We start from the raw sequence: 15086 nt of genomic DNA, 5'->3' as shown, positions 1-15086 counted from the left end.
ATCAAAACGTTCCAATTCACAAATTTCTTCTTCCTAAGACATTTTTATCTTGGTTTCAAACATGCTCCGAGCATAAGTGATTTTGAAAATTTTCCTAGTCATTTTAAAATAAGAAGATAAAATGTTTAATATAAGAGGAATATCGTCTTCTTTAGTTTTAATTTTTGTATCTTTTTATTTTTTACGACGAGGAACCCTCAGAAGTCCAAACCATGATTATGAGACCTACGTTTGATATTAGAGTTTTTTTTGTGGGAAAGTAATATTCGAGTAAATCAAGGTCCATCATTGTTGAAGCATGCCACTTAAATAATAGGCCCCTCCTCGCTGCCCTAATTCCACCAATGCCTCCCTTGTTTGTTTTTGCGAATGAATTAGGCCTCCACTCACCCCCACAGAGCTTTCCCACATCTTCCCAAAAAAACACAAACTTTCCCCCCAGAATAACACCAGGGGCGTTGGGAAGCGATTTTCAACTTCCCTCTTCCCTGATCCAAACATAACCCTAACGATATAAATCTCCGGAACAGAACCTAATCAATGACAGAATGGCACAAGATTTAAAAAGTTAACTCACTAAAAATAAAGAGAGACCAAGTTTTTAGAAACAAACGTGAAGAAAACTAAAATAACGTGAGAAAAAAAAGAAAACAAAAAGGATCCGAAGACAAAGAGAAAGAGGAGGTGGAAAGGAAAGGGCGCTCAGTGGTGGCAATGAAGAGTAAATTAGGTTCGATTCTGCCAGCAATCCTTCCTCAACGAATCATATTCAGAAGAGGGAGCTTTTTTTCCTCATCGCACCCTTCTTCCCCCAAACCTCCTCCGTTAATCCTTCCCATGAAAACAATAAATAAATCAAAAAGACAGAAGATCGAGAAAAGAGAAAACGCAAAAAGGGAAGAGAAGATCGCTCAGGTCAGCGGGGTGGTCGACACGAATTTCAGGATCTAAAAAGATCGAGAACTTCAATCCGGTCTGTTGAGCTTGAAATTTCCCGAGTCATCATCGCGATTCTTCCTTCCCTCTCTCTCTCACTCTCCCGTCGATCTGATCGCCAATCGATCTGATTCAGGCTATGATGATGAAATCAGGACCAAATAAAAAAAATACAATGGCCCAAACGAGATCCACATCTGCAAAAACGAAAAAACCTAACCCTATCAAAACCCTAAACGAGCGAAGAACAGAAAAGTAAAAAAGAAAAAAAACGGAGAAACACTCAAAACCCCTAACCCATCACACCAATAAGCACTGTATGCCATCCCCTCTATTTAAAGGGGAAGGTCTTAGGGTTTTCTTTTGGGATGGTCTGCTTTACCCCTGAACTTTTTGTAAATGTCAATTATGTCTCTAACATTGTGGAAGATCGGAGGACCGTAGTGACAAAAGTTAAAAACGGTAATTTCTCGGCTGTGAAAGGTTTTTTTTTAGGCAAAGAATAATCTTACGATAAATTAAAACAATTTTGTTCTCCTAAAGAAAATATCGGTGGATTTAAATTTTAAATATATATGTATATATATATATAAGAACACAATTAAAATATGAAAATATAAATATTGTGACAATAATGTGATAGTTTCATGATAAAATCATGATAATTTGAAAACAACTTATTGTTTAGGGTTGTATTTTTCTAAATCTTGCAATAAAATCACTAGATATTTTAAAAGTGGCTGATATTTGTGACTACATGCTACAATTCTTGTTCTTGCCAAAAAAAACGTGGATCAAAAGCCTTGCAATTTTTTAAAAAATCTGGTTACATATTAAAGTATAAATAATATAAACAAAAACAATAAGTGTTTTTATCGTGTTAATATCATAATAAAAAATGTGATATTTTAGAAATAAGCCTGGCCATGCTAATTCCTGTACGGATATATAATTATGCTGTTAAAAATCTCTCTCTCTCTGATGCAGAGCATCTAGAGACAGAAGCGGATTTGGATCCCAATCTAAATATCAAGACTCGTTCCAGACATCGCTACCCAAGGCGATCCACATGCTTGCAGGACATTCGTGGTCCTAGTGGATCTCCCAGTTAGTTGATGCTCATCATGATCCTTTTATTGCTTTGATTCCATTACGGAATCATATTTTTGGATTTTACTTTATCAATAGTTATTTCATGTAATTTTTTTTAGGAGCCGGATTCTACGGATCCGGATAGTTCTGGTACCCTGTAGGATCTTTTTGTGGTACTAGAGGGTGTATGGGGTCCAAGGGTAGTTTTTATTTTTTCGCAAATTCGTTTCTCTCTTGGTGTTGGTGCAAGATCTAATTCACAGCCTATTTGGATCCGGATCTTGATCCGTCTTCATGAGGGGGGTCCTAGGTGGCACCACTTTAGTGTGGTTCATCTTGAACATCATTTGAATTCATGTTGACCAACCCAAAGTAAAAAATGGATTATTGGTAGAGTTATTAGCATTTGACAAAATCTAGGCTTGCACACTCGTTTTTGGTGCAAAGCTTGGGAAGGCCAAGGTCTCGTTATTGTGGCTCTTCCCAAGCAACCTAAGCCTTAACTAGGAAGGTAGACCAAGGGGTGAGGGGTCTTGTTCAATTTCGAAATTGGTAGTGTGGCTGGTTCTAGAGTGAGAAAAATCAAGTTTTTTGTGTGGTTGGTGCTAAAAAGAAAGCTATCTTGGTGTGAAAGAAAAACTGAACTTCATTTTTGTGTGGAAGGTGCTCTTGTGAAGAGGTTTTATTCGTGGTGGCCGTTCTAAGTTTGTTCATGGTGGTTGTTCATCCATCCCTACTGTTCGTATCTCTCTTGTGGCGTCAGTTGCTTTCCAACGACGGACATTATCGATTTCAGCCCAGATATCTCTATCGGTTCTTCATTCTATTTCTTTAGCTACTTTTATTCGCATTTGTTGCGATTGTTCATGATTTGATGTTGCTAAATCGTATTAGACCATTAAAGAGTTGCGAAGGCGTGTTATAAGTTTTTTTTTCATATTAAAACTTGTCTCATTTGATCTTAAGTTATTTCGGGTTGTTGATGTGTGTGAATGAACTCGGGTTCTTTCAAAAGGACCAAATCGCTGTTACGAGATAACAGAGAAGTCCCTGATAAAACATTTGTATCGGACTCAATACTGAGAGGATTTTCATGTTATTTAGCTTCCTGGAAAGCTAAGAAGATTTCCTACAACTTTGTAGTTGAAAGGTTTCTGAGATTCGTTCATTTGAACCCCTGAATTTGTCTATCAAAGTCTCGGTCTGATAGTCATCCACTGTCACCAGTTTGGTTCAGAACCAACTTAATAGTGTTCGGTATTTTCTGATTATCTGGAGATTCCCTAAATGGAATTTCGATTTTTTTGATTCTGTGAAAAGTTATAATTTAGACCTACAACTTTCATGTTTATGGTTTTGATTGAATCGTTGCTTAGTTGCTTCAAAAATATTGATCTTTGCTGCTACTGTCGAATCTTTGAATTTTATTTTCTGAAACAATAACTCATACCATTCCGAAATTCAAAAATTCGTAGAGGACTGTAGAAAATTCTAAAAATTACAATCTTTAGAGTTATGGAAAGGTTGGGATTTGATCTTCCTTTTGTCAGTTGTGAGTTTTTGCAAACTCCAATGTTTGAAGGGTCAAAATTCCCTTCAAACAGTCTACCCCTGAATTTTGATAATCTGTGTTAGACTTGTTTAGCAGTCCCAGTGTTGAGTCCGTGGAGCAGTCGTTATTGCTTCGAACATAGTATTTTTGGATTCGTTGGAAAGCTATGTGAATCACGCACAACTTTCATTTGGATTTCCTCTGTCGAAACAGAGTGCACAGATCCCGAAAATCAGTTTTCCAGAGTTCTGTTTGGACTCTATATCATTTCAGCTTCCGCGTGCGTTTGGATCTTGGATCGTGGATCGGTGTGTACTGAGTCCACCGTAGAATTACATCTCTCTCTCTCTCTCTCTCTCTCTCTCTCTCTCTCTCTCTCTCTCTCTCTCTCTCTCTCTCTCTCTCTCTCTCTCTCTCTCTCTCTCTGAAATAAATGGATTAAAGATCCCTTATTTGTAAGGATAACAAACAATGGGATTTTATCCAATGTAAAGCATATCAGATTATGCTAATGATAACGTGCTCCCAGAGTACCTACTCCCACCTGTAGATATGATAAGCATTATTTAGTAGAAAACACGTTTTGAATAGCATCCATGTATGTTTTTAGTGAACTTTAAAAATCAACAGCTCACAATGTATCAAAATTTCATGACTTAAAAAATCTTACTTTCATGTCCAAATAACATGATCCAAAGTATGATTTCTATCAAATATGCTATGTTGAGTACATCCATAAGGTTTAATTGAGAACATACCTACAACCATGATTTCACAATAGCATTACTCATTAGATTATAATGGGATGTGAGTATAGTTTTTTTTTCTATTGAATCTGACAAATATCTGAATTTGATGGATATCTAAATCCCTTTACATGTAAAAGAGCAGATCTCTGGCATGGGGTCTACACCACGTCAGCAAGTCCCATGCCAGCTCAAATCCTAAGCATTAAAACTCCCTTAAAGATTTCAATAAAAACGATAACTTGGTGTTTGATTGGTAAACAAAATTCACTCTCTTCTTATGATTAGGATCTCTTGCTTTTGGATTTCAATAAAGTAACCTAAAAAAGACAGGAACTATATTATTAGATAAGAAGAAAATGAGTTACAATAGACAATATAATCTCCAAGCCTCAAACCATGAACTAAATATGATCAAACAAAGCACTAACCTAGTGGCTTATTCAAGGTACAAAAGCGATCAAATAAGGTGAGCACAGAATTATGGTAGTTGTGATAGACTCATGACCTAGGTGCCACAGCAGCATGACATAATCTCTTTTCTCCTGCTGCATATTAAATATCTGAGAAACAGCTAGTAGAGTTGCATAGCTGAGTCATAGATAGCCCCAGCCTTCCAATCACTGGGAATGATGTTCCTCAACTGCACCCACTTGTCCCCATATCCTTCCCCACTTGGGAGGAACCTGAGGTTGAGGTTGCCCCTTGGAGGGTTAGCCATGTCCCATACCCCACCATATGCCCTTCTCATTCCTTTCCATTCCTGACATTCCTCCTACATAGTTACAAAAATGCAAAAATGGTTAGTACTCTCTCTCTCTCTCTCTCTCTCTCTCTCTCTCTCTCTCTCTCTCTCTATATATATATATATATATATATATATATATATATATATATATATATATATATATATAAAGCAATGATAAGGTGCTCTCGGAGCACCTACTGTCACCTAATAAAAACTTCAAATTTTCAAAAATTTTGACTTTTTTTCATTGTTCAGACCCTATAGATAAGATCTACAATCATTATTTAGTGGAAAACAAATTTTTTATTATGTGATTATGATATATATAGTTTTTTTAAGATCTTCAAAAATCAATGGGTCACAATGTACCAAAATTTCATGACTTAAAAAAGACCTATTTTTATGTCCACAAAACATGATTCCTATCAAATCAACTATGTTAAGTACATCTATAAAGTCTGATTGAGAAGATGCAACCTACAATTGTGATTCCTAGTACGTGGGAAACATTTTAAAAAGGATGATGTTTTTAAAATATATAGTTACTTTTAAAGGTAGAATGAGTATTTTACTTAAAAACAAAAAACGTATACAATAAAATCTATTTTAATTAATTAGATTAGAAAACGTGAAAGTGACTACATATATAAGAGCATTGATGATAAATGTGTAATTTTATGATTTTAAGAATGAAAACACTGGTTTTCATATTACTGTCATCGTGTCATGATCCGCCTCGCTATCAAAATAGTTACACTCCAAATCTAATATAAGCCATATCTATCATAGTGCTTGTGCACATCTAATGGTCTATCATCAAACAGTACTTGAAGATTAATTACAATGCTAAATGGCAAAAGTCTAAAATATTGGTGCAAAGAGGAATCACCATGCAAATTGAGAAAGGGGTTGTTACACTTTAGAAGATAAGTAAGGGGGTGTTTACCTGCCATAGCTCCACTGCCACTATATCCTTTGTCCCAGATTGATACAATAATATCAGTGCTATATAATCTGGATATTTGCTGTGCTCGGTCACCTTGAACATGAGAGTGTATCCTGGGTACTGGCATGCAATCCTGTCTCCAAATTAAATAAAAAAAATGTGATTAGGTGACCATGGCCGTATCTTTGTGATATAAAGGCAGATGATAGAGGTAATTAAGTAGTTAGCATGTCTGTTAATTACCTTCTATATTCTATGTCAACTACACCACAAGCCATGAGTTCTGCAGCCGTGTTTGGACGAGCCAATTTGGTGAAGCCACTGCCACTGAGGATGAAATCTGTGTTGTCACCTTGTCCATGGTCTGTAACTACAACGTTCACTCCATTTTCATTGCATAGGCCTGGATTTGTACAGCGGACCTGTGGTTCCATCCACTATCAATATATATCCAGGAAGGTAAATTTTTTTTATAGGCATGCAGGGGTCAGGCAGTCCCCAACGGTTATACATCCATACCATTGGGATTTGAACTTGCAACGTCCCAACACAAGGTGACTGCACTCACTGCTCCTGGGATTTGAACTTGCAACGTCCCAACACAAGGTGACTGCACTCACTGCTCCTATGGAGCCCCGTTGTAATTAAAATCTAAGGCTTGTCCTTGAACACCATTTCAGATTTTTCAAAAAATCAGCAAGTTTTACCTCGCAGGGAGGCAGGCCCATTAAGTGATCCGGTTCTCGGTGAGGGTTTTCCTTCGTCATAAAAAAAACAAAAAATATGACGAGCAAGTGTACCTGGTAGCATGCTCCGCAACCAGCACCATTCCTGTACAACCCAGCAACAGCTCCAACGTCACCTCCATTAATTGTTCGTCCAAATTCTCCAAAGCCACAAGCTCCCCCTGTTTCATCAAAATAACCATGAATACTGCACTCATCTTGCTGGTTGTGTGTGTGTGTGTGTGTGTGTGTGTGTGAATCCTGCAAATAGGCATTTCGTAAACCCCATGGGCCTAGTTTTCACGTATGTAAGTAAGAGAGAGAGAGAGAGAGAGAGAGAGAGAGGTACTTGGAGTTCCTAAGCCATCTGGGTTTCCATAAAAGGTGGCTCTAGAGCACACAAAGGCATCTTGGGAGGTAGACAATGTTGGAAAAAGCAAGACAAGGCACACAAGGAATGAGAAGCTCATGAAAGAAGCCATGGAGAGGGAGGGTTTTAGTATAAAGAGAGCTAGGGGAAATGATAAAAGATTACGAGATGGATAGCTTTACTTGCTGAACTCACATTTATAGAGTTTTAATCTCCAGTATAGCTATAGAGCAGTGATGATGGGGAAAAGGAGGGGTATGAGTGGCTTCCACTACTGAAACAAAGGTGAAACGCGTCCCACCAGAACCGGTATTGACCCAAAAGGACCACTAGGGGTGTCAACAGGTCGGGTTTGGTTTAGACCCATGTAGAACCAGACCTGGCCCTCATTTTTGGATATGGTATCGGATCTACATGAACCAGACCCGGGCCATACCCAGTAAAACAATATTTTTTATCATTTAAAATTTGTGGGTCTTAATGGGAACTCGGGTTGGGCCCGGGTCTGGTATAAAATTTCACAAACTATACCCGGCTCCATGTATTAATTGAACCTTCGGGTCCAGACTTGGGTCTTAATCGGGTCTTATTAATTATCACCGTACCCGCATCCTATAGGGTTTAGTACGGGTCAGGTCTGTGTAAACCGGACCCATTGACACCCTAATACGAACCGCTGTGAAGGAGCCTTGCCTAACTCTACTTGTGTCAAGTGAGGTGACAATTATTTTGGTTGTTTTTATTATTTTCATTACTATTGTTCATGATGATGATGATAATCTTGTTTAGAGCAATTGTTTCATGTGCTTAAGCACATGGAAATCTAATATTGGCCCCCAATGCCACAATCTATTTCGAGAAGCAAATTGCCTAGGGATGTCAACCGACACAGATTCCTTTTAATCGGATTTGATAGGCTAAAATGATATCTGATTAAAATCGGATGCAGATATGGTTTTGAAGTTTTGCTACCGAGTCCCACAGATATCCATACTTGATGGATATCCGAATCTGATTACATGTAGAAAAATCAGATGTGGTATGTGCTTTTCACCATCTGAATTCAAAACCATCTAGCCAACATCTGATTAGGACTGGTAATGGCCACATCTGATCGGAATTTGAACCATTTACATCCCTAAAATTTTGATTCTTAAATTGAAGTATAAAAAATAATAATAAAAAAGAAAGAAAGAAACTTTTATGCTTGTTCATGGTGGAACCCAGAAGTCACAACCGAGCCCGGACCATCCGCATATGGGATTGATGGAGGATCAGGTGCAATGTAATTGCACACTTCTAGTGTGCTGCTGCAACTGATCACCCTCAGTCATTGTACAGCTGAGAGGCTACATCTCAAAGATGGAAGGTGGTCAGGTGCAGCAGCACACCAAAAATGTACAATCACATTGCGCCTGATCCTCCCTCTATAGAATTGGAGGAGAGATGTCGTCATGTATAGTTGTCTTAAAATTAGAAGCACATGAAGACATTCTTTATTAGACTACTTTGTTCCTTTGTAATAATATCAAAAGAAAACATTTTGTCACGGTCTTACAGATCACATTCATATTTATATTTGGTAATGCGATTTGTGCTAATCTATTTGTGTCAAAAGTTGGTGAGAAATCACTACTATGGTCGGCATGCTATATATATAAAGTCGAGAAAGCATGATTAAAGGTTGAATCTTTGGTCATAGATTGATGACCTCTCCCAAATAGAGGCAAGATTAGGAGCAAATGCACCAAGATACTTTTTTACTTTTTTTCTTACCAAACCTTAGTGGCAAGAGCTAAAAGCACAATGCACGTGCACACTGACAAGCATTTGATAATGTTCAATCTCATCAACTTTTCACTCTTGTAGGCTTTAGAAACTCTAGATTATACCAACTTGGCAAAAGTGGCCACACTGGATCATCTCTATGTGACTGGATATACTTATAGAGTTGGACCACACTTTTAGGTAGTTAGGTGCCTGAATGGATAGCTGTAATGGTAATGACACTGGTTTGGGACTCTCACCCAACCCTTTGTTGGCAGCACTGAGCTAGGGTGCACCAAAGAGTGTCCATTAGGCTTGGCTTTAGATAAAAACCTAGCATAAAGTTGGAGCCAGCTTTGATTTTGTTTTTCAACAAACCTTGATATGCCTCAACATCCAACATAGGTCCCAATCTTTTGGGCTAAAAAGTTAGTGGAGGAAGGCTGTAAAGTTTAACCTGAGTTCACGCAGCCAGACCAAGTAGCAGCCAAATCGATTCTTACTGGATATTTCTCATAATCCACAAATAAAATCAATTCTTAATGGATGTTTCTAATGATAATGCCTGACCTAACATTCAGAAAAGATCATATGAAAAAGACCGTGTACCCAAAAAACGGGCAGAATGCTAATAATAAGACCAAGTTATGGCATGGACTTGACTGCAAGATCCAAGTTTTAACCAAATTTCATAGTATTATCAGCCCACAAGGTCTCCGCTCATCTGTTAGGGGCGGCATGTGAATGTCACCACATTGACGGGACGTCACAAGTTCAAAACCCATGGGTGCATCCCTTGCCACAAGATCTGACACTGGGTGTACTCCTCAATGAGCAGAGGGGGACCTCAAGGGTTTTACCAACCAGAGACCAGCCAATGTGCAGTCATAATGGGGGGAGGTTCCCTTGGATTATCCAAAAAAAAGAAATTCATATTATCAAAATCTTCAACATTCACGTGATTTTCCTATTTACTGTAGCATTAGTTTCAGCAACCAAGTGACGGATTATCAAAATCTCAAAATTTTCAAGATTTTCATGTTTACAGTTCACCAAGTCCAAACAGTGTTGGCCTTTTTTTCTAAAATTAAGAAAATACAGTTAGTACTTTTGCCTTCCAAAATGTTGTTTACAATGTTGGGTGTTTGATGGATTGTTTTTCACTAGAATGAACCAAGTTTGGCCCCCAAACTTGCCCTTCTCAATTCTTCTGCCATATAGGTATGGCTGAAGGCCCACATGCCTGAGCCTGATACCAAACCCATTCGAATTAACATATCTTAGTTCAGCTCATTAGAGAACTTATCCAAACCATGCCTTAATCTAATTTGAATATATTCATACATGAGCTGTTGACCTTTGAACCGGTATGCGTCTTAATGATGGAGCTAAGATTTCAATTGGCTAATGCCTCTCTAAGCGCTTCAAGTGATACAATCAGACGACTTGATATTTTTTATATAAGCTGGGCCTTTCTTAGATCAGTAACAACTCCACGATCCTCGCTCCCTCGCTCATTGTACAGTACCTGCACAAAATTAAAAGAATCCCACTTTCATCTGATGTTCCAAAAGAAAAAGAAAACAGATGAGCAGTGAACTGCACTGTTCATTAGTTCATACCTTGTCTATGATTCCATATTCGACGGCTTCACTTGGACTGAAATACTTTAGGCGCCTTATACCCTCTTCGATCTGCTCTTGAGATTTTCCTATATGTCTTGCATAAAGAGTAACCTTGCAAGAGCATTAAAGTCCGTCACTTCCAACAAGAATATTTTCCCGATACACTCCCTTATATGACAGTGAACTAGTCATCTGGTAAGGGCGACTTGTGAATGTCACCAAGTTGACAGGACATCACAAGTTTGAAACCCACAGGTGGCGTCCCTTACCACAAGGTCGAAGTTGGGTGTACTCCCCAGTGGGCAGGGGGGACCTCAAGGGTTTTTACCAACCATAGGCCAGCCAATGTGTGGTGGGTGAAGTGTGTGGGTGGGGAGGCTTTTTCCTTAGACTATAAAAAAAAAACTACCAGGCCAGAAGTCAGTATAGGCTTGCAACTTGACCCAAGTAGGTTCATTCTACAAAACATTTGTGCACCATGAACTGGAATATATCATACAAGACAGTGGCCACCTTGACTTGCTTGAATAAACCAGGCAACTTGACCTAACTATCAACTACAATTGTGTTTGACTCCTTGATTCTTGAATGGCAACTACAAACATGATATAGTGGTAAATAGATAAAATGCAAAAGAATATGCAGCATATAAAATGTAATTTTAAACAAATGAAATTATAGATAAAGATTAGCAGAAATTGTGATTCCACATGATATAACTAAGACAAAAAGGAAACATAATGGTTTTCCACCTATAAACTTCACAAACCTTAAACCTATTCATCCACCCGAAAGTTAAAAGGGAAGTGATCTTACCAATTCATCCTTAACGTTTTTAATTTCTTTCCTAGCAAGATCGATATCAGTAGCTTGACCTTGAAATCTTGCAATTGGCTGCGAATAAATTAATCAAAAAAGTCCATGTGTCCATGACCAACAGCCAAGCTTTGTGATCCACTCTTCATTTTCTAATGCAACAAATGGGACCACAAGATATAGGACCATAACCAAAAGAAGTACCTGCTTTATCATTATTGAAGATGATGGCAAGGCTGCTCGATTGCCTTTTGCACCAGCGGCCAAAAGCAATGCTGCTTCTCCCCAAGCATTGCCAACACATAGGGTAAAAATGGGCGTCTTGATGTATCTGTAGCATCACAAACGAGTCCTCTCAAACCCAAACATTGGCTTATAGATTACTATTAAATGTACAAATAAAAATAGTTAAAAAGTTTTTAATTAAATATAACCCACTACCAGATCAAAATATAATCCACTAACAAACTATCAGATGAAAATCAATTAAATAGATCATGGTTATTTAAAAAGTTTGGCAGTTTGGAAACAACTTACATGCCCAAATGAAATATTCGTATAAGATATACAAATAACTGAGCAGCGACTGTTGAATAAAAATTAATTTATGCTTTTGATGCACAGAATAAAAAAAAATTAGGTAATGAATTATATTCATTGCATATGATAAGCCGATACAAATAATTTATGTCAACCTATTGGGCCATGAGAACAGAATTAAGCAACCTTCTCCAAATTAAGTGGATAAGGCTAGTGAATATCTGACAGTGGCAGACAAGCCTAGGTGACAAAATGGGTTGTGATATGCTTCACAAATGAGCAACCACGAAGAGGAGCAAAATATACTTCACCAGTTTCATAACTCTCTTCAAAATGATAGCCTCAACCGTTTCAAAGCAGACAACTTCCTTTTACGCACAAATGTTTTCAAGATTAGAGGGGATTTAGGTACAAAAAATTTACAAAAATTGGCAATTTGGGTCATATGTTGATAATTAGTCATTCACTCCTCTTTTGTCAACTTTGGATACCAAAAATTTATGTGCCAAAATGTATAAAAAATGAGCTAGTTTGGAAAGGAGAAAATATTTAGGTGAAGCATAAATATTCTCGCATTGCAATATTATCTCACCTGAAATGCAGTTTGTTCCTTGAAACAGGAAACTATCTGCCCTTCCCCTTAAAAGAAAGAAAAAAATCACCCATTTTATCTTTCTCTTCCTTCTTTTCTACCCTAATTCTACTATATTGATTTCACAAACAATAATATGACTCATAAGCTAGCTTGATGCATAAAGCAAGCATGGTCGTTATTGTTAGAATGTATATATATATATATATATATATATATATATATATATATATATATATATATATATATATATATATATCACTGTCACCGATATCAACGATATCGGCTATTTTAAGGTAGCCGATAATATTGGGAATATATCACGATATTTTCAAAATATCACCAGAAACAAAATATCGCGATATTTTTTTGAGAAAAATTCTTTTATTTTAAGTTTGCATTTCCTATTTTTTGTTTTTTTCTATTTTAAAACCTTTAAAACATGTTTCTTTATATTTTTGAAAGAAAAAGAATGCAAAAGTTATTATTTTCTTAGCTTTTTTGTTGTTATTTATGTTTTTTTCAATTTTTTAAACTCCCAAGATTTTCCTGAGATTTTTCCAAGATTTATCAACTTTTGAAAATCTCTCCGAGAAATACCCTCACCGAGAAATTACCTTTAAGACACAGGTGACTGATATATATATTGTTTGTGGTTATAATTTGGTGTACCCTCTAGGGGTATTTTGGTCTTTTGACCTTTGTAATAAGAACAGCCCATTAGGGGCTAAAATGTTTTTTTTATTTTTATTTTTCTATTATTTTTATATTAGTGCCATTTGCTATATTGTCAAAGGCATTATTGTCCTTGACAATATAGTCGTTGGGGCTCCCCAACGGCTAGAATTCTAGCCATCCCAACAGCTATATTGGGAGCTCCTCACTCCCCTCTTTGTGTATAAATATGGGACTTCAAGTCCCTTGTATGTTATGCATTTTGTGTGCATATGTTCATCAATAGCCCTTGAGTGGCTTTTTGTGTTTATACCAGAGTTACCGGAAGCGCCTAGGCAAAAGGGGAAGCGCATTTCGGAAGCGCGAAACATCGCGCTTCCGAAGCGTCCCCCTTTTTTGGGAAGCGTGCTTCCCTTTTATGGGAAGCGCTTCCCCCACGTTTCCCCCGCGCTTCCCCATTTTTTCCATTTTTTCGCTTCTCCCTCGCTTCTGGTTCGCTTCCTAGGTCGCTTCCGGTTCGCTTCCGAGACGGTTCAGAATTTTCTTCTAAGTGGTCCCATGCTTCCCCGCTTCCTAAATTTTTGAAAGTGCCTCGCTTCCCGCTCCCGCTTCCCGTATCGCTTCCCGCTCCCGCTTCCCGTATCGCTTCCCGCTCCCGCTTCCCGTATCGCTTCCCGCTCCCGCTTCCTCGACTGGTAACTCTGGTTTATACCTCTTTGATGATTTGTTTTGTGCCTCTTGTATGAGGTGTGTCCAGGCTTCTTGATTTCATTACATGGTATCAGAGTCATCGGTTAAGGAACTTGCTCGTGTGGAAGTGAGAGAGTAGATCGTGTGATCGTGAGCTCGTGATGTCCAAAGAGTACTTCTCTTTTGTTTTACCTGAAATGAAGTGAGGATCTTCCACAAAAGTACTTAGATCCGCAAGAGAGAGTGTCTAAAGAGACACTTGAACATAACCCTTAAAAAAGGGTATAATAAAAAAGAAATAAAAAATAATCTTTATTGAAAAATGATAAAATGCTTAAGAAGCATTAAGTGCTTCATTACAAGAGGGGATGCACCCCTTTATATACAAGTGAGAAAAGGAGAGCTCTTAAGGAGCTCGCCTTGTAACCATTGGACTAGTCCAACGATTACCTTACTATTTAAGTTCCAAGTGGAACTTAACTAGATAGAGTTGTCTAGTTCTATTAGAACTAGACACTAAAAAACTAAAAAGAAAAAATACAAAAATACAAAAAAAAAAGATAAAATTACATAAATATATATATAATAATAATATGAATATCATTATTATATATATTACATTTTAATACTCCCCCTCAAACTTACGGTACAATGAGCGAAAGTTTGTCTAAGAGGAAGTGAAATCTGGGAGCAGCGCAAGGCTTTGTAAAGAAGTCTGCTAACTGATATTCTGAAGTAACGTATGGCAGATCAATTGTCCCATGTAGATATTCATCGCTGACATAGTGACAATCCATTTCAATGTGTTTGGTGCGTTCGTGGAATGTTCTGTTGCTTGCAATGTAGATTGCACTCTTGTTGTCACAACACATTCGTGAAGCTTTTGTTTTTTCAGCCCCCATGTCGGCAAGCAGACGTCAGAGTCAAACTACTTCCATGGTCGTGGTTGTCATGGCTCGATATTCGGCTTCGGTGGATGAGAGAGAGACCGTCTGCTGCTTTTTGCACCTCCACGAGATTAAAGATTCACCTAAGAAGACATAAAAACCAGTAATTGAGTGTCTGTTATTGGGATCACCTCCCCAATCAACATCAATATATACAATTAAATCAAGAGAAAAAGATAAGAAGTCCTCGTGAAAGAGAGGACTGGATGTATCTGATAATACGGCTCCCATGTGAACAGAGGTGGGAGCATGTTGAAACTGGCTTGCTGTGTGAACATGTGCTATGTCTGGTCAGGTAATGGATAGATATGAAAGTGCC

The 15086-nt window shown here is 37.8% G+C and overlaps 2 protein-coding genes and 2 non-coding genes across 8 annotated transcripts in view; all 4 read right to left on the bottom strand.

The window, feature by feature from the left end:
• Window positions 1–698: 698 nt before the first annotated feature.
• LOC149845334 (small nucleolar RNA R30/Z108) lies at window positions 699–806 on the bottom strand. Its single transcript, XR_016430676.1, has one exon. It is a non-coding gene; the product is annotated as a small nucleolar RNA R30/Z108 (small nucleolar RNA).
• Window positions 807–905: 99 nt separating this feature from the next.
• On the bottom strand, window positions 906–1013 carry LOC149845333 (small nucleolar RNA Z107/R87). Its single transcript, XR_016430681.1, has one exon. It is a non-coding gene; the product is annotated as a small nucleolar RNA Z107/R87 (small nucleolar RNA).
• Window positions 1014–4900: 3887 nt separating this feature from the next.
• On the bottom strand, window positions 4901–7227 carry EXLB1 (expansin-like B1). The gene is made up of 5 exons (XM_089987595.1): window positions 7095–7227; window positions 6821–6927; window positions 6264–6442; window positions 6021–6153; window positions 4901–5101 (listed from the first exon to the last, which is right to left on the bottom strand). The coding sequence occupies exons 1-5, from the start codon at window positions 7225–7227 to the stop codon at window positions 4901–4903; spliced, it is 753 nt and encodes a 250-aa protein (XP_089843721.1).
• Window positions 7228–9883: 2656 nt separating this feature from the next.
• The window catches only part of LOC149845331 (ATP-dependent Clp protease proteolytic subunit-related protein 4, chloroplastic-like), a 112698-nt gene continuing 107495 nt past the window's right edge, over window positions 9884–15086 (bottom strand). For 4 of the 5 annotated variants that reach the window (XM_089995702.1, XM_089995703.1, XM_089995704.1 and 1 more), the window contains 4 exons: window positions 11528–11654; window positions 11324–11401; window positions 10505–10618; window positions 9884–10410 (listed from right to left, as the gene is read on the bottom strand). In XM_089995702.1, coding sequence (XP_089851828.1) covers window positions 10339–10410; window positions 10505–10618; window positions 11324–11401; window positions 11528–11654 — 391 coding nt within the window. In that variant the 3' untranslated portion in view covers window positions 9884–10338. The remainder of the gene's footprint in view (window positions 10411–10504; window positions 10619–11323; window positions 11402–11527; window positions 11655–15086) is intronic. The other variant, XM_089995705.1, reaches the window with a different exon arrangement.

The sequence above is a fragment of the Nuphar pumila genome, chromosome 2 (genome assembly GCF_984573655.1).
Source record: "Nuphar pumila chromosome 2, dmNupPumi1.hap1.1, whole genome shotgun sequence".
Lineage (NCBI taxonomy): Eukaryota > Viridiplantae > Streptophyta > Magnoliopsida > Nymphaeales > Nymphaeaceae > Nuphar > Nuphar pumila.
Note: the sequence above shows the minus strand (reverse complement) of the source record. Positions and strands in the feature narration are given on the sequence as shown.